This window comes from Erythranthe guttata, chromosome 11 (genome assembly GCF_056151865.1).
Source record: "Erythranthe guttata isolate IM_541 chromosome 11, IM_541, whole genome shotgun sequence".
Lineage (NCBI taxonomy): Eukaryota > Viridiplantae > Streptophyta > Magnoliopsida > Lamiales > Phrymaceae > Erythranthe > Erythranthe guttata.
The window spans coordinates 2,301,865-2,323,905 of record NC_142543.1 but is presented as its reverse complement, the minus strand read 5'-3'; the positions used below and the strand labels follow the sequence as shown (position 1 = coordinate 2,323,905).

Sequence of the window (22,041 nt, the reverse complement as noted above, 5' to 3'; positions counted from 1 at the left end):
ATTTGCCTAGTGCAGTTCGATTGCATGCGGGTCCGATCTTCCGTCGATGAAAAAAAAAACAATATATACCTGCCTCCATCTTTATTGCAAATATTTTATATTTTAATTTGTTTAATGATTAGAATTTATGCAGACATAATTAAACCCTAGCCTAAATATGAGAATCGAATAAATTATAAGTGATGTCTTTTGAGAAAAAATAGTATGTATTTTTATTATAATTTCATCTAGATTTGGTTGAAAGCCGATTAATTTGATATATATTGATCCAATGCATTGACATTTTGTTAGAGTATATTATATTATTAGATATTATAGGATATTATGATTCTATTATGATTCAGTTACCTAGATTAGTTACGATTTAGTTACCTAGTCAAACTCTATTACCTTGCAATCTTTTTCTATATATATTCCATGTAATCAACCGTTACGTATTATTATTTCTCTCCTTCTCCTATTCTAATCTTCCTATATGGTATCAGAGCTAGAGAATATTATATTATAGAACTCTATAATATAATATTACAAGAGTTTTATAATATAATATATATGGTATGAGAGCACCAGGTTTATGTTTTTTAACCTAGCCGCCTTTCTTCTCCATGGCGGTGAAAACCTAGCCGTCTTTCTTCTCCATGGCGGTGACCACCCAATTTTCTCCCTCCCCCGGTGGTGGTATTCTATTTTTTTTTCTTTTTCTATCTTTTCCATGCACATCACCCGAATTTTCTCCCCCCCGGTGGTGCATCTTCTTTATCTTTTCTTCTTCTTTTTCTCCATGGCTTAAAACCTAGCCGCCGCCGCCTCTTTTCTTCTCGATGGCCGGCGACCACCAAACCAATTATCTCCCTCCCGGTGGTGGTACTCTTCTTTCTATCTATCTTCTTCTATCTTTTCCATGAACACCACCCAAATTTCCTCCCTCCCCCGTTGGTGGTAACTTATATATACATATTTTTTTTTTCTTTCCGACATCTTCTTCTTCTTAGTCGGTATCTTCTCTCTCGATTCATAAAAAATAAAAATCTTTTCTCTCCATATTTTTTTTTTCCTATCATTTTGGCAGATATTTTCACCAAGAATTTCACTACTGCTGGATTTCGCGGGTTATTGTCCAGTCTTCACGTCTGATGTCTATTCGTTCCCACTACGGGAGCGTGTTAACAAGTGATTGTCCAGTCTACACGTTCGTCACGTTTCGACTGCGGGGGCGTATTAGAGTATATTATATTATAATAACTCTTGTAATATTAGGATTCTATTATGATTCGGTTACCTATATTAGTTAAGATTTAATTACATAGTCAAACTCTATAACCTTGCAATATTTCTCTATATATATTCCATGTAATCAACCCATAACATAATGGGGGTTTCTATCACGTATTATTATTTCTCTCTTTCTCCTATTCTATTCTTCCTATATGGTATCAGAGCACCAGGTTTTTTAACCTAGCCGTCTTTCTTCTCTATGGCGATGACCACCCAATTTTCTCTCTCCCCCGGTGGTGGTACTCCTAATATCTTTCTTTTTTTATCTTTTCCATGAACACCATCCGAATTTTCTCCCTCCCCCGGTGGTGCATCTTCTCTATCTTTTCCGTTCTTCCTCTTTTCTTCTCCATAGCCTAAAACCTAGCCGTCTTTTCTTCTCCATGGCCTAAAACCTAGCCGCCTAGCCGCCGCCTCTCCTCTTCTCCATGGCCGGCGACCACCAAACCAATTCTCTCCCTCCCGGTGGTGGCAACTTATATATTTATTTTCTCCCTTTCCGACATCTTCTTCTTCTTAGTCGGTTAATCTCTTCTCTCTATCTCGATAAAAAAAAAAAAAAAAAGGTTGCTTATTTTTCTCTCACCCGTTTATTATTATTATTATTTTTTTAAATAAATTGGGCAGATATTTCCACAGAGGAATTCTCTAGCGTTGTGTTTCGTTGTTTCTGTCCAGTCTTCACTTTTGAAGTTTATTCGTTCCGAGTGCGGGAGCGTGCTAGCAAGTGATTGTCCAGTCTTCACGTTCGTCACGTTTCGACTGCGGGGGCGTGTTAGAGAATATTATATTATAGAACTCTTGTAATATTAGGATTCTAGTATGATTGAGTTACCTAGATTAGTTAGGATTTAGTTACCTAGTCAAACTCTATTACCTCGTATTATTTCTCTATATATATTCTATGTAATCAACCCATAACATAATGGGGGTTTCTTTTATATCACGTAGTATTATTTCTCTCTTTCTCCTATTCTATTCTTCCAATATGGTCGCTCCCGCAGTCGGAACGAATAAACTCCAAAAGTGAAGTAAAGACTGGACATAAACCGCGAAACACAACGCTAGAGAATTCTTCTGTGAAAATATCTTCCCAATTGATAGAAAAAAAAATAATAATAAAAAATAATAACGGGAGAGAGAAAAATAAGTATTTTTTTTTTGTTTTTTGTTTTGTGTGTATGAATCGAGAGAGGTTGAGAGAAGATATGAGAGGGGGAATAAGAATAATTAAAAGAAGGATAGAGAAAAAAAAAAGATTTGAGAATAACCGACTAGGAAGAAGAAGATGTCGGAAAATAATATAAAAATATATGTTACCACCATCGAGGGAGATCGTTGGATTGGTGGTCGCCGGCCATGGAGAAGAGGAGAGACGGCGGCTAGGTTTTAGGCCATGGAGAAGAAGAAGAAGAAGAAGAAGAAGAAGAAGAAGAAGAATAAGAAGAAGATAGAGAAGATGCACCACCGGGGAGGGAGAAAATTCGGGTGGCCATGGAAAAAGAAAAAGAAAAAAAGAAAAATGTTAGAGTACCACCACCGGGGGAGGGAGAAAATTGGGTGGTTACCGCCATGGAGAAGAAAGACGGCTAGGTTAAAAAACCTGGTGCTCTGATACCATATAGGAAGATTAGAATAGGAGAAGGAGAGAAATAATACTACGTAATAGAAACCTCCCATTATGTTATGGGTTGATTATATGGAATATATAGAGAGAAATATTGCAAGGCAATAGAGTTTGACTAGGTAACTAAATCCTAACTAATCTAGGTAACCGAATCATAATAAAATCCTAATATCCTATAATATCTAATAATATAATATACTGTAACACATTTAAATGTAGATCTAGTAGTAGAAAATGTAGGGTTTATTGCGATGTTGTCTGAACCCCTTACCGAAAACTCGATTGGATAGGCATTTGGATTGTGCTTCAACCGGTTCAACCCGGATTTTTAATTTTTATTTTATTCAAAAAAATAATTATATCACAAACTCTTATAATTTAATCCTAGAAAGAAAGAAAAAATTAATACTAAAAGCAACCATAATTTGGTTATTTAATTTTCGAAATCTTGATTATTAGGAATGTTGGCATAACCCTAACAGTGCAGCAGCTCATATGCAACTATGCAAGTGAAGTTTGGTTGTTCAAATCACGTCTGTGAATTTCATTGTTCCTTTTTAAACCTAAACTGTTAAGATATATTAGTACCATAATTATAAGATATGATTAGATACTAATATATATGGGTACCATAATTATGAGATTTGATTAGAATGTAATTTTGGAATTGATTTGATTAGGTTTCCTTGTTTAGCTTATTATTTTATGTATAAATACTCATACCTCTATTGAGAAGAATACACACAGAAAATATTCTACTATTTCATTAGTTTTAACATGGTATCAGAGCCGAGATAAAATCCTAGGCTTTTTCTCCTTCTGTCCAAAACCTCCTCTCTCAAATATGTATTCTCAGCCGCCTCTCTTCTCACCACCCCTTCCATTCACTTCGTCGGCTGCCGATTTGCGCAATCCGTCTTTTTTTTGCTGCCGAAAATCGTGCGTGTGAGCTCCATGCGCCACTACCTTCCGCCGTCGTTAACCCACCACCACCTTCTGCCGTCTTTACAAAGTGTTTTTGCTGGATATGCTACTGCAAATCCGCCTCTGCCATTGTTGGCAGTCTTTTCCTCTGCCATTGTTGGCAGCCTTGTCATCTGCCTCGTTGGCAGCCTCTGTCGTTGTTGGCAGCCTTGTTTGCCCTTGATTGACAGCCTCTGCCGTTGTTGGCAGCCTAGTCATCTGCCTCGTTGGTAGCCTTTTTCTCTGCCCTTGGTGGCAGCCTTTTCCTCTACCGTTGTTGGCAACCTAGTCATCTGCCTCGTTGGCAGCCTTTTTCTCTGCCCTTGGTGGCAGCCTTTTCCTCTACCTTTGTTGGCAGCCTTTTCCTCTGCCCTTTGTGGCAGCCTTATCCTTTGTTCGAGAAGAGAATGGTGAAAATTTCCATTTGTGATCGTGATTTATCGAGTTGTCTACTGCATACTCCTCTAATTTGAGAGGAGTTCTATCAAGGAAATTTTGTTTGTGAAAGTTTTGCTGCTCAGACTATTGATCTTTTTACTAAAGTGCATTCACCATCAACACCCTTGTTACCAAACTCAATTTGGTCTGTGTTGACCCAACTTGAGTTTGAGGGGGGATGTTAAGATATATTAGTACCATAATTATAAGATATGATTAGATACTAATATATATGGGTACCATAATTATGAGATTTGATTAGAATGTAATTTTGGAATTGATTTGATTAGGTTTCCTTGTTTAGCTTATTATTTTATGAATAAATACTCATACCTCTATTGAGAAGAATACACACAGAAAACATTGAAAACTACGTCGTTTCAATACTGGTTTTTTTAAAATAAAAAAATTAAAGGTCTGCATTTTGGCTGAAAACATGATTCTATGGCCGATTTGCTGGTTCGAGTTTTACCCGGTTCGATCGGGTTTCAGACATTTGGCCCCGGTTTTTTTATTTTTCCGATTCCATGGGCCATATCGGACTGTTTTCGTGGCGGATATGACCTAAAAATCTCATAATTCAATTTTGTTTTAGCAACATATGACCTAAAAACTCACACCATTGAATTGAATTGAATCGTTTGTGTTGGATAGTTATTAATTCATTCATCTGAAAAGAATAATTACTTTTAGTGGAATGTATGTTGGCAATAAGTGAGGAGAGAGAGAGAGAGAGAGAGAGAGAGAGAGAGAGTACCAAAGGTACACAGAACATTATATAAAGTTGTTTTTTTGAAGTGGTAACCTATGATTATTTAAAATGTTATTCCATGTTATATTGGATAAAAACTATTCGATAAATTATTACTCACTCCATTCCTAAATACTTGTATCGGTTCACTATTAGACAAGTATCAAGAAACTCAATAAATGTGGAGAGAGATGTATCAATGTTCATATGTATATATTTGTATCAACGTATGTAAAAATATATATATTTTTTTAATAACTATAGACATATACATATATATATAAATTATAATTTATCCCCTACATATATAATTTTTTTTTACACATATCCACACATTCATGTGTATAGTATACTTAGGCGAAACCGAATCCGATCCATCATATTTCCAACATTGATTTTGTTTAGCAGGAAATATTGGTAACACACCAAAGAATTTATTCGTTAATGGAACTATATTCTTGAAATTAATATGTATGTCTTTCTATATTCCTAGCATGTGACTGGGACTCACTTCGGTAGACAGAATATAACTAATTCAAGGAATAATAGAAAAGATACCAAATATATGGAAATTAACAATTATAATTCTTTTGTATTAATAATAAAAATAAAACAAAACAACTCACAAAACATAACTATAGTGTCCACATAGGGCAATAACTTGTATCCTAATGTAATATAGTCATCTTAGCTATGTGACTAATACAAAAACAATCATTATAGAAGGGGAAAATGATGGTTATTTCACTAATTTCTATGTAAGTACAGCCACAGAAACAGCAACATAGGGAAACGGGGAAACGGACACGAGAAAACGGCATGTCCCAAAAATGGGATATGGAAACTTGGGGGAAATATGTAAATCTTAAAAGTATATGGGTTTATTTACAAATATGTTATTTAAATATATATAAATTTTTATTTATTATATTTTCATACTAATATATTCAAAATAAATAATATTATCAACTATCAATTTACAGTTGAGCATTAAATCACGTAGATAATTAGGGAAGCGCAACACAAATATTTGAAATATTGTTATTCAAACATATTTCTAACATTTCAGAAATTGCAAAATGACCCATAAGTTATCCGTCAGATGTACTCGAAATGAGGTCGGTCGAGAGTTTATTTTTTATATTTTCAATAAAGACAAAGTTATTAAATTTCCTTGATAAATAACAATACAATAACCAACAAATTAATTGGCTTTTGTGGAGCCTTCATGCCTAAGAATGGCAAGTGGCCAAAAGTGTGCATTAGTTAAAAATACATAAATAAAATAAATAAGAAAAAAAAAGTGGGGAAATTATGCATTAGAGAAATGAAAGATGTGGATGAAAAAAAGGAGCCAATTTCTCTATGCTAGGGTACCACCATTTCAAATTGTCACATGATCTATTCATACATATCTTCCAACATCAATTTCACTTATATTATTGTAGGCTCCATTTATTGATTTGTTTTTGTGCAACATGTAACGAATCTAGGGAAAAAATCATGAAAAACCTGAAAACAATTGAACTTTTATGTTAAGTAATTAAATAATATTTTCAAATATATAAAATTAAGAGTAAACTGCAAAAACTACCCTTGTATAATCTCGAAATAGCAAAAACCCCCCTGTGATAAATAAATTAGCAAAAACCTCCCCTGTGAAATTATTTAAATAGCAAAAACCCCCCTATGGAACTATTTGAGGGTTGACTTGATATGAAAAGACCCAAATACCCCTGAAGTCTTGCAATTAATAAATTCTTATATTTTATAAATATTTTAATTATTTTATCTAAAAAATAATCAATTTAGTTGTTTACTATTTTTTTAATTTCTAAACAAATAAATTAAAAAGAATAAATATACATATAATATGTATATATATAAATACATTTTGAGGGACAATTTTGTCATTTCAAGTCTAAAAAATCAGCTAGGGGGGATTCTGCCTTTGACTAAATTTCACAGGGGGGGTTTTTGCTAGTTTATTTATCACAGGGGGGTTTTTGCTATTTCGAGATAACATAGGGGTAGTATTTGCAGTTTACTCATAAAATTAAGGATATATGGTCAAAAGTCAAAACTGCATGGACCTTTGTTTTCCAATCCCTTTTGGGCTCCATTGGGACTTTGGCCCATCAATATATAAATAAGGCCTTTCGGAATTAGCTCGTAATATAAAACAATTTTTATTCGCCTATAATTTAAAATAAATAAAATTATATTGATATTATAAATACAATTTGGGATTTTAACTCGTAAATCCCTTTTGACTAGTTTTATTTTTATATAATTTCATTTTCATATAGTAGATAGGCGGAGCTACGGTGGCGCGAAAAGGGGGCAAAAGTTGAGACTTGACGCTTTTTTCGATTGTTTGATGTAATTTTGGAATTCAGACATGTTTGGGGACTATTATTATGTATTGGAAGGAGGGATTAAGAATGTTTGGTTGCATCATAAAATGGAGAAGAAAAAAGAAATACAAAATCGTTGAATGAAGGGCATTCCAGACATTTCGGGTGAGTAGGGTGGGAGCTAACTACAATATCCGAAGTGTAGTATTGTGGAATGTCTAGTATATGAAACTAGACAAAAGGGATTTAACGAGTTAAAACCCGATATAATTTCAAAATCTTTTTATTTTTTATTGAAAATTTCCGAATTATTTTTTTACGATTAAAATAGAATGGAAATTCAAAATCTCATATATATTCCAATTCTGATCTAGAAAGACAATATAAAAATCGAAAATCAAAATTTTCGAAATTCAGGTGGAAAAATACTGTCCCAAAAAAACCCGACATGAATCAAAAAATTACGTCTCAATTCCCACCAACCACTTGTTAGAGGGTATACAATAACTATCGATGGGTGGAAGTGTTCGAATTCCTCAAATTCTCATTAGGAAACAAAAATCATTTAGATGTAATTTCGTGGAATATTTAGTTACAAGTTACAACTCAAGAAACCAAGAACAGAAGAATCTTTCATTTGATTTCGATAAAGGGGCGAATAAAAATCAAAACCTGAAGAATATATGCCAAGGAAAAACAACTCATAGATAGAATAGTCGAGACACGTCGAACAATAATACCCTTTTCTTCGTCTTCGTCTTCTTCTTTAGAGTCCCTTGAGCTGTCCCACCAATCCTGATAGTACAGTCCACTTCTCAAATGCGCTCGCAGATGCCACAAAATCTAACTTAGATGCTTCAATATTGTTCTGAGAAACTGCAAAACGTTCAAAGTGGATTAATATATCGAGCCCTAATTTCTTGAATAAAAATTAGATATATATTACATAAGTTTCTCGATGAGAAACTCACCCGATGAGAATAAAGAGGCAAAAGAGGAACTGAAGGCGTCGGCCTCTGTCTTCTCTTCTTCACTAGAACTCAACTGCCCGAAACGGATTATGGAGTCGAGGATTTCAGAAAAAGCTTAGATAAATAAAAATCATATAAAAGAAGTGGATTTTTAAGTCGAATGGAAGTACGAAAACGCGGACCTTGTTGAGAGCAGAATTGACTTTCTTGATCCATTCGGTGTCCTTGCCTGAGCCGAGAACCAAACTTACGGTAGAGAGATCGTTCTTTTCTATCGCTTGGCCTATTTTGCTGAGCTTGTAAACAAGATCTTGCAGGTATGCTGCAATGGTTGTTGCAATATCCGAACTTAGATAAAAATCCATCACAAATTCTGGCAATAACCATATCCATAATTTCAGTCCTTTTTTCGAGAGTTCAAGCATTTTATTTTATTGATATTTTGCCCATTCCAATCCAAACAATTTGATTCTTAATTTTTTTTTTCAGTAGAATTTAATATTTTATTCATCATCTTATCTGGTAAATTAAGTGCAATGTGATTAAAATTAACCACTCTTTCTCTCTAATTCGAATTCCAATTCGAATCTATTGCATCTGTTAACAAAATGCCCCAATTGCAAACCCTAGAAAAAAGATAATTAAAAAAAAAAAAGAGAAATTGAAGGAGTGGACCTGCTTCTTTGGTGGATGATTTGAGAACACCTTGTTTCTCGAGCCGCTTCTTCCGGTCTCTCTTCACCTTCTCCAGCAGCTCCTCGTCGTCTTCCGCCTCCAGAATCGCCGCATTCGCCGCACCGGAAAATCCTTTCGAGCCGGAAAAGGTGCTGAGGAGAAAAGCGGCGGTGGCGGTGAGGCTGCTGAGGGAAACTGTTCTCCTGCTGATAACAATGGCGGACGGCTCCGATTTGCACACAATCAGCTGCGGCTGTGTCTGGAGATTTGAAGTTGTTGATGATGATGAAGATGTGGATGGAAGAGAAGGGAGAAATACTTTTGCGTTTGAGAGGAAAATTGTCGCCATTTTTTTTTATTTTTTTTTTTTGAATTTAAATTATCGTTTTTAATTTTTAAATTGTTACTAAATTGTAAACAATTTTTTTTTTTCAATTTGGTGGCAAAGAGAGGGGGTGATGTGGCAGCTTGCCAATCCAGAAGATGATAAGATTCAAAGATTTTTCATACTATGCTTGGACCATAGTGTATTTCATTATTATTTTATTTTATTTTTTCAATTTGTTTTTTATGAAACATTTACAAGTATGAAGAGAAAATCCCAGCTTTGTTAATTAATTTTTTTTTGAAAAAATATTTTGTTTTTACCGTCTAAATCATAAAAATAAAATTTATATATAAAAAAACTCTAGCGAAAAATGAAAAGGTAATAAAGGAAGATGTGAACACTAGAGTCTAGACTAACCATGTTCGACCGACTGTTGGCAAGGGGATTCGAAACACTCTCGGGAGACGTAAACCACACTAGCTTAACTATGTTGGATCGACCGTTGGCAAGGAGATTCGAACATGAATCAGTTGACACAAACTCACTTACTCCAACCACTAGATCATCTCTTTCGGACAAAAAAAAAAAATCTATCTTTGTAATTCATTAAAACTAAACAATAACAAGACGAAAAAAATTGTTGAAATATTGAAATTGAGAGTAATCATACAAATGTTTCTTCCCCTTTTTATTGAAAGCCCAAATACAAAAACATGGAATAGTTCTTGGGTTTTTTTTCTTTTTGAAAAAGATTTCTTGTTTTTCAAATTTGATGCTTTTGACTCAAAATAAATCGGAGTTGGGCCCAAACAAATAGATGGGTTAATAATGATGGGCCAAGTTTAACATATGATATCGGTGTGAAGTTGACTCAAATAGCTAAATATATTACTTCGATCCATGTCATATTTTTTATTACACTAAGATCTCGTTTGAGTGCTGAGATAAGATTAATAAATGAAAACGCAATAATTTTATCAGACTCTAGGATGTCAAACAAAAAAACTTCGTAAAAAGCAAGATAACGCAAGATTAAGCTGTTATAACCCAACAAGTTATTAGGATTATCAAACATCAAACTAAATCAAATTATTTAATTAATAATGGTTAATTTCACCGACCAAATGAGGCTTGGATGAATTTTTAATATTTGAAGCGATGCACTAGTTCTTTAGGGGTAGAGAAAAAAAATGACTTTGAATATTCCAAGATTAGGAAAATGAATGGTCCAAGTTATATGGGATTCCATGTGGTAAGAGACCAGGGTCAAAAAGGAGATTCCAGATCATGACACGAGTAAAGGCACCCCATTATTTTTTTTTAATTTTTTTTTTTTTTTACTTTTTTCTTTATTAATTAAAAAAATAATAAAAATAATAATAATAATAATAAAATAGGTTGATTTGAACAAATTTTACAACAGCCAGCTCTAAAAGAACATCATTTAAGTTGGATGTCATAAAAGTTAGGTACCCCTTTTCCAATCTACATATTTCCTACACTTAGTATGGTAATAATAATCTTAAAATGGTCTCCATCGATTTGATATTCAATTGTAAAATTAGAACAATCTAAATAATTAACTACTGTTTTTTTTTTAATTATTTCTTATTAGAAAGTAGAAATATCTATCAACTATGTATTGTTATACGTATTTACCCTTATGATATTAACTTTATTTAATGGAAAGAGGGTTTTGTAGGACAATACATAATTGAAGAGTAATTGTAATTATTCAAACATAAATAATTTTTTTATAATTTAACTATATATCAGAGATATCATGGATGGCCGTACTTTGCCATAATTGCCATAAATAAATAAAAAAGTTGGTGCGTTGGACTGTTTGGTGGAAAACGGAAATTGTGTAATCTTTATGTAAAAGCCATCATAAAAATGGATCTTTTGGGGTTAAAAAAAGTGTTTTATGATGTGTTATTACTTATTAATAATTAAATAAAAAATTATAAGTTACAAACAAACTTAGTACAATATATTTGTAATATAGACAACAATTTATTGCTATTTATTTATTCATCCAATCACAATATATATTGGGAAATAGTGTTCGATTAATTACATGAAAATATATATGAATTAGTTAGAATGATTAAGGTTAAGCAATAATCATTAAAGAAAACATATAATTAATTGTTATTAGGTGTGAGTGATTAGATATTCAACCACTGCTTTTGTTTTATCCATCCATATTTGATTTTCTTATAATTGTTGCTTAATTTATATCTCTAACCTTATTAGGAGCTACTTAATTATTATTGTATAGTCTAGAAGATTATTGATGATGCTAGAGATTAGATCACCTTAATTAGTTGAAGTAGGATGAGTTAGAAGAGCATAGTGGATCACTGGCTCACGAGCTTGATGACCTTGAGATACCTGCGATGATAGAACACGTGAACTAGGCCGGGGGTTGATCCGGCGGAAACCCCTCCGACGCTTAAGTCAGACGTGCAGATAGTATAAATAGTCCAGATAATACAGTTGGTAGTATTACTCAGATAATAGGACATATCTTAAGAAATTGGTTAAAACCTTTATTTATACCTTAGTTGAGATTATCGGACCCAAACCTTACTTGAAGGTGATTGGGCCTCGATGGTAGTTGTCTTCAATATTGGGTTCGTGACCCAGTAGGTAAAGGAATTGTAGGTTCATTGGGTTGGCCCAATCATGTATATCAATTATATTATTAAACCCAATTTTCAAATGTTAGGATGTCACAATCTCAACCATTGGAAAATGTAAATTATCAACAATAATTTGGATGAATAGTTAATTCATTTGTAATTTTATTTATATGGAACTATATGCTATGTAGTTTGTACAATATAAATTAAACATGTATTAAATTAATAAATTTTATTTTGCAAACACCTTAAAACAGATTTTTTTAAGGAGTACATTTCTATTTTCACATATAATCGACATTAAACACTGAATTAAACTAATAAATTAAATTATGTTTATTATTTAATTATAAAGAAAGACCAGATATAATTCTATTTTTTAAATAATTACATGTCGTCCACTTTTCTTTTGCCCCCAACACGTAGAGATCAATGAAACTTAGAATTTAAGTCTTCCAAAAAGAATCCCTTTTATTTTATAAATTTTATTTTTCTTGATCCCTTTTGTGCTTTACAATTAATCATAGGAAAGTGCACATAAGCTTTGCGTATCCAATTTTCTTTTTGCAAATGTGTATTCAAGCCTAGAAATGTAAACGAGCCGAGTTTGAGCCGTGTCAGGCTGTTTTGGTGAGTTCAATACCATTTTAACAATCATCGAGTAATTTTTTTTAGGTCGAGTTCCAGTCTAATTTATTTATATTATAATAAAAAAAAATGGGCAAATTATGGCCACCTCCTGGAGTATGGCTAAATTACGAAAAAATCCCTTTTTGAGTAATTACAGCCATGCCCCTCTTTTTAAATATTTTTACATAAAAAATATGTAATTCGGTTATTTACCGAACCAAATCGTATAGTTCGGTAAACGGTATGAAATATTGGCGTACCAAAATTTCGGTTTGGTTTTACCGAATTGACATCCCTAAATTTACCTTTGAAGTGGTCTTTTTCTTAAGATAATACATAGTTGAGGGGTGACTGTAATTACCCAAATATGAGGGAATTTTCATAATTTTACCATAACTCAGGGGGTTGGCCGTAATTTTCCCTAAAATTTAATAATGGACTGTAATTATTTTTTTTAGTGCAATTAGTACCCCTGTTTAGGGGTTGTCTAGTAAAAAAATTAAGCCATATGGAGATTTTGCAAATAAAATAACATAAAGGCAGTTGCTTAACAATTCGGCATACCACAGGGGTATAAGTTGCAATACCCCCAACAAATGGAGCGTGAGAGACACAGCACACAGTCCGCGAGTGGCTCAAATTTCCATAAAAAAAGAGAATAATTCCCTTTCTTCCTCAACTCACAATTTCAAAATACATACAACAACGAGTGCGTACACACTCGCCGGGGGCAGGACTTTTCAGCAAAGAAAAGACATTCCCCAATCAAAATTCCACACACAGTATTACGTTGTCGATCATAAACCCTATTTTTTTTCAATCAGCGTTACAACTTGAAGAAAATCGAAGAACGAACGGCCAAAATCCACCCCCCAAAAAACGCCCTTGAACCACCGTCCCTGCCGCCGTGAACCGCCGTCTCCGGCGTCCTTACAGCACCCCTTTTCGCCGCGCAACCGATTGTATAGTTTGAATTATTTATGGGCTCAAGAGAAAATTATTCTGACTCGAGTGGAGAATTTGTTTTGGTGGAGGAAGAATTTTAATTTTGAAGAAACAGAGGCGATGAGGATTCTTCGATTTTTGTTCTTCGTTTGCTCTCTCGGCATAAATGGTATACTTCTTGCTTTCTAGATTCTCTGTGTACTTAATTAATAATTTCCCCCCTTTTTATTATTTTTTTTAATTTTAATTTTTATTTTGGGAAAGTAAATTGATACATGATGTGATCGTGAACTTTCAATTCGAGATTTTGTTTATTTAGTTGAGTTTTGATTTTAGGGCACTGATTCTGATCAATTCCCCAAGAAAGATGATCGATTATTATTTTAATTAATTAATTTTTTCTTTCGAATTTATTGGGTTTTATTTATGGGTTTTAGCCTTCACTGATTGAATTGCATTCAGCTAATATTATCTGCTGCTCTGCCATTGCTAATTGTTCGAATTTCAAATTTACGATTACATACATATTGATCTCATATGCTTTCGCAAACCCGTATCTTAAACAATCAAGAATCAAGTCGAATCGAGAATTTATTGTTTGATTGGGCATATAATATCACATAGGCTCGCGAGAATAGCTATTTTTTTGGCGATTTTTTAATTTATTGTATCGTTGCTGTTTCTTTTCAGTACTCGTCGCTACAGCATTCACCGGCACTTACGGAATCAATTACGGCAGGATAGCAGATAACATCCCATCGCCCGAAAAAGTCGTCACATTACTCAAAGCTGCAAAAATCAAGAATGTCAGAATTTACGATGCCGATCATTCTGTTCTGACTGCCTTCAAAGGCAGTGGGCTCGAATTAGTTGTAGGTCTCCCAAACGAGTACGTAAAAGAAATGAGTAGTAATGCGGACCACGCGTTGACTTGGGTCAAAGACAACGTGAAATCCTTCCTACCCGAGACAAAGATCGTCGGAATCGCAGTGGGCAACGAAGTTCTTGGCGGCGGCGATTACGACCTGGCGGTAGCGTTATTGGGCGCCGTGAAAAACATACACAACGCCACCAAAACCCTCCACATAGACAAAATAGTCCAGATCTCGACCGCTCATTCGCAGGGCGTTTTCGCCAATTCATACCCACCCTCTTCGTGTATATTCAAAGAAGGGGTTGACCAATTAATGAAGCCTCTGTTAGAATTCTTTTCAGAAATCCACTCGCCTTTCTGCCTCAACGCGTACCCGTTTCTCGCATATACTTACAACCCGGGAAAAATCGATATAAATTACGCTCTATTTCAGCCGACCGAGGGTATTTACGACGAGAAGAGTAATTTGCATTACGATAATTTGCTCGACGCTCAAATTGACGCTGCGTATGCCGCTTTGGACGATGCGGGGTTCAAGAAAATGGAGGTTATAATTACGGAAACAGGATGGGCTTCGCACGGGGACCAGAGTGAACCTGGCGCTACATCGAGCAACGCGAGGACTTACCATTATAATTTAAAGAAGAGGTTGGCTAAGAGGAAAGGGACTCCATTGAAGCCGAAATTTGTTCTGAAAGCTTATATTTTCGCGTTGTTCAACGAGAACTCAAAACCCGGAGCGGGGTCGGAGAAGTACTACGGGCTGTTTAAGGCGGACGGGAGTATATCTTATGATATTGGATTTTCTGGGCTTAAGTCTTCGTCTGCTTCTTCTTTATCTCGTGTCTCGTTTAAGGTATGATTAATGTTTTTAGATTTTTTTTTCTTGAATATATTAAAAATGCAATAAATGTATTTTTCTTCGTGACCGTGTTGCTCCGCTAATTCTTGCATATAGTTGAATTTGTAACCCTTGACTACATTAGAAATGCCGTTTATAATTCATGAAGTTGATGATTCGTGTTTTTTTTTTGTCTCGACTCAAAACTCTATGAAACCTTATCCGATATCTTTGTTTTACGTCTAATTCTTTCGCTCACTAGAAAGATGAAAGTGTGCACATTCGCTCCAAATAATTGATTTCTTATTGGTTAAATCGAAAACTGCTTTTCATCGAATATTTCGGGGTACTTTGGGTAGGTAAATGATCTTGTTTTGTAAACTTTATTCAACTAGTAACCTTGTTTATCGAATATTTAATATATCGTAGTTCTGATTTATTTTCATTCATACACGAACATTAAAATCGACATGAAATCGGAGAAAATTGATCTTGATTACACGAACATGAACTCGACATTTGTAGAATGCATAAATAATAGTAAATAATAAGATTGCATTTATTCCGACATATTTCATAGTTACGATCGTTTTGATTAACATATCTGTTTCGGAATTGTTTCGATATTTCAGGACTTTCGAGGGGGAAGAATGTGGGCGGGATCGTATTCATTTTTATCGGCAATTTCAGCCCCGATATTAATCTTGCTATTGAGAATATGAATTTGGTTGCTATTATATATTGAAATAAGAAATCAGATTCATAATATGTAGTGATAGCACTTTATATATTTTAGGATTATGCATTATAAATTCTATATACCTATTATTAGCAGCCTGCGGATCATTTTATTTATCTTAGCAGCATGTGTCCATTATTTAAAAAAAAAAAAATTGCTGGTTTATACCTTTTTTTTTTTTGGAAAAATTACAGTTTTAATCCCTCAAGTTTGCACTAATTACATATTTGGTCCCCTATGACAAACAAATACATTTGGTCCCTCATTTTTAAAAGATCAACACTTTAGTCATTTCTGTCAATTTACCGTTAGTCTGTCAGTTAAGGCAGTGATGGGCACATGCTTGACTCCGTTAGTACTAACGGAAAATTGATGGAAATGGCTAAAAATGTTGAATTTTTGAAACATGAGAGACCAAATGTGTTTTTTGTAAACATATGGGACCAAATATGTAATTAGTGCAAACTTGAGGGATGAAAACTGAATTACCCCTTTTTTTTCCTTTAGTTTATTTGCTGTGTTTCGTGAATTTTCGGATAGATTGATTGATGTAGGGAGATCGATCGATTATATCCTAAATCGATCAATAAAATTGGTCGATTTAGGCGTTTAGCAATCGACTAATGGAATCGATCAATTTAGCACGACTCTTATCTTTAATTTTTCTTCTAATTGATAAAATGTTTAAAATACCATAATGTAAAGCTAGTTACTAACATTATGTTTTACATAAATTAAAATTTAATAAATTGAATTAAAAAAAATAGGATTTTAAATGAAAAGTTTGATTGTATTATTAGTAGAACCTTATTCTAATTTAAACACAGTCTTGCAAGTTGGGAAATGGAATCATTCTAACGAATACCAACTTGTGACACAAAAGCAGTTTGATCACATGCACTACCACTCATCCCCACATCTAACTTTTTTAGAAATTATTGATTGCCACGTCACCAATAAAGATATTTCTTTTATTATTAAAATTTAAAAAAAAAAAGTTAACTTCTTTTTATTTTGATATAAACTATTAGAATATTTGGAAAAAAATCGGTAATTTGAATCTCGTATTCTTATCGATTGAGCACCTATTTATAGATATAACGAAAAACTATACGAGGAAAATAACTAATTACAATCTAATCAAATCTCCTACCGTATGTAAAGTAGATAATCAAATTCCTAACTTATTCTACTAAAATATACATTAACACAAACGAAATATTGCCTAAAATATCTTATTTATTTACCCATTCAGGCCTCGTTTGGTTGGGGAGATTAGCTATTATTGATTAAATAGTTGGATTTTGTTTGATGTCTGGTATTCTTAATTATTTGTCGTGTCAACCTGCAAATATTATGTTATCACTGATTTTATTAAATTATTTAATTTGATTTAATCTAATTTTATCTTTTTTTTTTGAGAAAGAATCTAATTTTATCTTAACAACCGAACGAAGGCCTTAATTTTTTAATAATATGTGAGCAGTTCACCTAGTATTCTCCATCTCTATATCTGCACCGGTTCAACGGTTCAACTCATACTAATTACGAGGCAATTAAATTAGATAGCATAACACATATATATATATATATATATGTTAAGTTTGTCTGTAGTAGATTAGCAGCTCCACCACAACTACTTTCTCTCTCTACACGTGGAGCTCTCTCAGTGGCTAGTCTATATATATAGGTGTTCCCCTCAATCTATCTCTTCAAAAATTAGACGGTTGAAAAATCAGCAAACACTTTATAAAGTTGAAAGTTGTGAAAAATAAAGAAGAAGAAGAAGAAGATCAGGATAATTAAGCTAAGGGGGCGACCCGAGAACATATATATAAGAATTAATGGCGGCATTAATCAATCGTGGGTTTAGTTTTGCTGTTGCTGTGGTGATGGTTGTGGCGGCGGCGCAGCTGGTCGGAGACGCGGCGGCGGCCACCTACGTGGTCGGAGATGCCTCCGGTTGGATGGTTCCCACCGGCGGCCCTGCTACCTACACCACCTGGGCTTCTCAGTATGTTTTTAGAGTTGGTGATGTTCTTGGTACTCTCTCTCTCTCTATCTCTCTCTCTCTCTCTCTCTCTCTCTCTCTCTCTCTCTCTCTCTCTCTCTCTCTCTCTCACACACACACACACACACACAAAAAAGGAAATATTGATTTTAATTAGTGGAAAAATAAGAATTGGAGTTGGGATTACAGCTTTATATATTCAAGATAGTATGTATGTATGTATGTGTATGGATCTATTACTATTTTAATTAATTAGCCGTTACTTTAAAACTTTGATATAAATATTAAAAATGGATATCTAAAATAAGATATGTGAATGATATACCAATTGACAAATTGGCCTAATGATGTACAATTGTGCACACCTCAAAGTGGTAAATTAGATGGAAATTGGAATCCCAAAATATTGTTTGTGTTTATGCAATCAATTATGTAATTACTATCGACTCTAAAAAAATATTTCAAATTTTTTTTGCAGTGTTCAACTTCGGCACGGGGATACACGATGTAGCCCGTGTGACGAAGGACGCGTTCGACACTTGCACCTCCACGAACCCCATTGCATTCACAACCGTGGGACCCGCGAGTTTCACTCTCAACTCCACCGGCCCCGATTACTACACTTGCACATTCGGACAACATTGTTCCTTAGGTCAAAAGTTGTCGATCAACGTCTTACCGGCCTCTTCCACCACCCCCACTCCTTCTCCGGCACCACTAGTGGCCCCCACCACCCCCATTCCATCTCCAGCTCCACTAGTGGCCCCAACCACTCCCACTCCATCTCCGGCACCACTAGTGGCTCCTACCCCCGCCATGCCCTCTCCATCGCCGTCACCGGAATCATCGCCTTCTCCGGCACCTAGCGGCACCACCGACACTCCTCCACCATCATCACCGGGTCCCTCACCGTCGTTGATGGGGGACATGAGCCCACCTCCACCTCCGTCAAGCTCCGCTGAAATTGTTACTATCGCCACCCCGTTTGTCGTTCTTGCATCGGTCCTCCTCGGCTTCGTGATCTAGATCAATCCCGGCCCCGCGAAGATGTAATTTAATAGCTTTCGAGTGTTGATTTGAATATTTTTTTTGTATTGGCCTTTATTCTTAGGTTATTAGGGAACTAGTGTTTATTGGATCATGTGTCCAATATTAATCCCTAATAAGCTCATTTTAATTGTCTCCCACTTTATGCAGACTCTATATTTATGTATGTTATTTTGTGTGATTAGACCATTGTAATTTAGTCAAATCACATATGAAATTGAATTGAAATGAACACTTTTAAATAATAATAATAATAATAATAATAATAATAATAAAATATGAAAGTGGAAAATTAGATCATGCACGTGGATTAAGAGAATTGGAATTAAGTAATAGTTCATCACCATCAAACGAAAAAAAAAAAAAAAAGTTCGTAGATACACCCGACTGTTTCTACTAAAAATCGTTGAAATGCACAAATATTTTTTTTAAAATATTTTTTAACACTCAAATATATAGTATAGAAGATGTTTATTCATAAATTGTCAAGAAATAGTTTATCAAAAAATTATTTGACTAATAATTATTAAAGAACCGATGAAATATTCAATAAGAAAATTATTTTTTATTTTATCACTCAAATATATAGTAGAAAATGTTTATTCACTAGAAGTCAAACAATCAAGAATTATTTAGTTTTTGGCAATTTGGCGGGGCACCAAGATTTGCAAAAATATTTATTTTCATTGTTTTTTAAACAAAAATAATAATAAATTGAAATCACTAGAAATAATTTAATTAAAATGCTATTATCCGAACGAAAAAAAATCAATTTAATAATTTATCGTACTAAACAGTGAGGCCCATATTAAACCCCAACATCAAAGCCCACATAATCCAAAGTTCCCGTCAATCTAAAGACGGTTGTCATGGACTTGTTCCCTTAACAACAAACCGTGCGGCCTTAGCTTCTTCTCACATTCTCACCATTTGCGATAGCTAAGTCAGCCTCTCCCGAATGTGTTGCGAATGCTAAGTGATGGAAACGAAGGAAGAACTTAAGAAGATAAGAGAGTTTGTAGGAAAATACTTTTATAACTTAACTGCTTGGATGTTGGATTTGTTCGATGATTCAAATGAGGACCCTACCCCTATTTATACTAGACCACCTCCTTAATGGACGGTGGAGATCGATTTGATCTAACGGCTGGGAGTTGTTCACTAGAACACTCCAAAGAATTCTTACAAAATATCTACAATGGGAGGGTTCTAGAATATTTTCTAGAATCCTCCAATAATCTCTACTTCTCCATACATTTGGGCCAACTTGGGTCTAACCCTATTTGGGTTAAGTTTTGGGCTACCTTAACCTCCCAACCCAAGGGAAACTGGCAAAGGGTTGGGCCAAAACTGGCGGGCCGTGACATCCTCCCCTGCCTAATCTGACGACGTCCTCGTTGCCTCGAACAAGTGGAGACGATCTTGAAATTGCCACAAGTCTTCCTTAGTCTCACACGTTACCTCGGACTCGGGTAGTCCCTTCCATTTGATGAGGTATTGTATACTCGGTGGAACGCCCCTACGTCGCTTCAATTGTCGGCCGAGCACTTCCTCAATCTCCTTATCATATGACTTAGTCATGATGGGTGGTGCTCGGTGTGACTCTCCTCGACTCGGGTCTTCATTTTCCTCGTGATAAGGCTTCAACATACTCACATAGAAGACCGGGTGGATTTTCAAAGAACTTGGAAGTTCTAGGCGATAAGATACTTTACCGACTTTGGCGATCACCGGGAATGGTCCTTCGTACCTCCGCACAAGACACTTGTGCATGCTCCGCAACGCCTTGAACTGTTGGGGCAATAGTTTCACCATCACTTGGGCCCCAACGTCGAATTCCCGTGGTCGTCTTTTGTCGTCCGCCCATTTCTTCATTCGTCGCCTAGCCTTCTCAAGGCACGCCCGGGCTAAGTCGGTTTGCTCCTCCCACGACTTAGCCATCTTCAATGCTCCGGGACTCCTTCCGTCGGTTGTCGTAGCCAAAGTGTGTGGCGTAAGCGGTTGTTGTCCCGTTGCAAGTGTTAGAGTAGGTGACCAACAAGCCAACATGTGGTTGTGGTCTTTCGTATTTATTATGGTAATAAATGAACCTTTTTTTTCTTATTAATAATAAAACACCTTGGCATTCTATATCTTTGTCCATTTGTCACAGACATAGATATAGTCCTTACAGTTATTATAAGTACTAGTAATTGATCGTTAGGATCGTGATAGGATCGTGAGATATTTACTTAAGCGTGTTCCTAGTCGAAGGGTTACGCCACCAATGAGGATATCGACCTTTCCCATTAAGAGACTAGCACTTAGTGTATGTGTACTGCATCTCATCAGTAAACGGTATTGTGATATCGGCATGCATAAGTGGGTGCTCGTAAGTTGACAAGTTCACTGAACTCGCTCACCCTAGAAATCTCTAAGTGGTTTCCAATAATCGAGTAGAGATATCTGTGGTATAGTTGTACACCATTAGTCCTTATGACCTAGACATCACCGTGACTTCACTAGAGGACCAGCTGTATCGTGACCTGTCCCTGAGTTCCACCGAGGACCATCCCAATGGCCAGTGTTCGTGCAGTCCGAAATCTAGTGGGAGGTCTGTGCATTGTAGTCGGGGATTCGATCGCTAGAATAGTCTTGGATGTCCTGTGTGTTCTTATAGTTTGTAATCTCTCTAAGTCTCTGGCCAGAGCTGACTAAGTGATGATTAGAGAATTCGATCTAAGTCATGCACGTAACAATTACGTGTCTAGTGCCACGTATTTAGTAGATCGAAGAATACGAGGTGAAATCCGAGAGGAGGAAGATCGAAGAGTCGAGGAGCAGCACACGAGCCGATGCCGCACGCAATCCCACGCGCCGCCCGAAGACAGCGCGTGAGCCACACGCGCCGCTGTTGCCGTTTCGCTGTTGCTGCCCCGGAT

The 22,041-nt window shown here is 35.2% G+C and overlaps 4 protein-coding genes across 5 annotated transcripts; 2 read left to right on the top strand and 2 right to left on the bottom strand.

Annotated features, from left to right (window-relative positions):
• Positions 1-7,935: 7,935 nt before the first annotated feature.
• LOC105960690 (chloroplast thylakoid lumen protein) lies at positions 7,936-9,570 on the bottom strand. Of its 2 annotated transcripts, none has more exons than XM_012984891.2 (4): positions 9,058-9,570; positions 8,565-8,704; positions 8,383-8,455; positions 7,936-8,287 (listed from the first exon to the last, which is right to left on the bottom strand). In XM_012984891.2, the coding sequence occupies exons 1-4, from the start codon at positions 9,404-9,406 to the stop codon at positions 8,178-8,180; spliced, it is 672 nt and encodes a 223-aa protein (XP_012840345.2). In that variant the 5' UTR covers positions 9,407-9,570; the 3' UTR covers positions 7,936-8,177. The 2 variants fall into 2 exon arrangements, with proteins under 2 accessions (XP_012840345.2, XP_012840344.2); XM_012984890.2 differs by having other exon boundaries at positions 8,565-8,755; positions 9,058-9,530.
• A 3,718-nt stretch (positions 9,571-13,288) lies between these two features.
• On the top strand, positions 13,289-16,183 carry LOC105960689 (glucan endo-1,3-beta-glucosidase 11). The gene is made up of 3 exons (XM_012984888.2): positions 13,289-13,777; positions 14,299-15,338; positions 15,956-16,183. The coding sequence occupies exons 1-3, from the start codon at positions 13,729-13,731 to the stop codon at positions 16,043-16,045; spliced, it is 1,179 nt and encodes a 392-aa protein (XP_012840342.2). The 5' UTR covers positions 13,289-13,728; the 3' UTR covers positions 16,046-16,183.
• Positions 16,184-17,659: 1,476 nt separating this feature from the next.
• LOC105960688 (blue copper protein-like) lies at positions 17,660-19,304 on the top strand. The gene is made up of 2 exons (XM_012984887.2): positions 17,660-18,105; positions 18,552-19,304. The coding sequence occupies exons 1-2, from the start codon at positions 17,907-17,909 to the stop codon at positions 19,097-19,099; spliced, it is 747 nt and encodes a 248-aa protein (XP_012840341.2). The 5' UTR covers positions 17,660-17,906; the 3' UTR covers positions 19,100-19,304.
• A 1,193-nt stretch (positions 19,305-20,497) lies between these two features.
• On the bottom strand, positions 20,498-21,061 carry LOC148766771 (uncharacterized). The gene has a single exon (XM_088825535.1). It carries the CDS (start codon positions 21,059-21,061, stop codon positions 20,498-20,500), a length of 564 nt encoding a protein of 187 aa, XP_088681661.1.
• Positions 21,062-22,041: the final 980 nt, after the last annotated feature.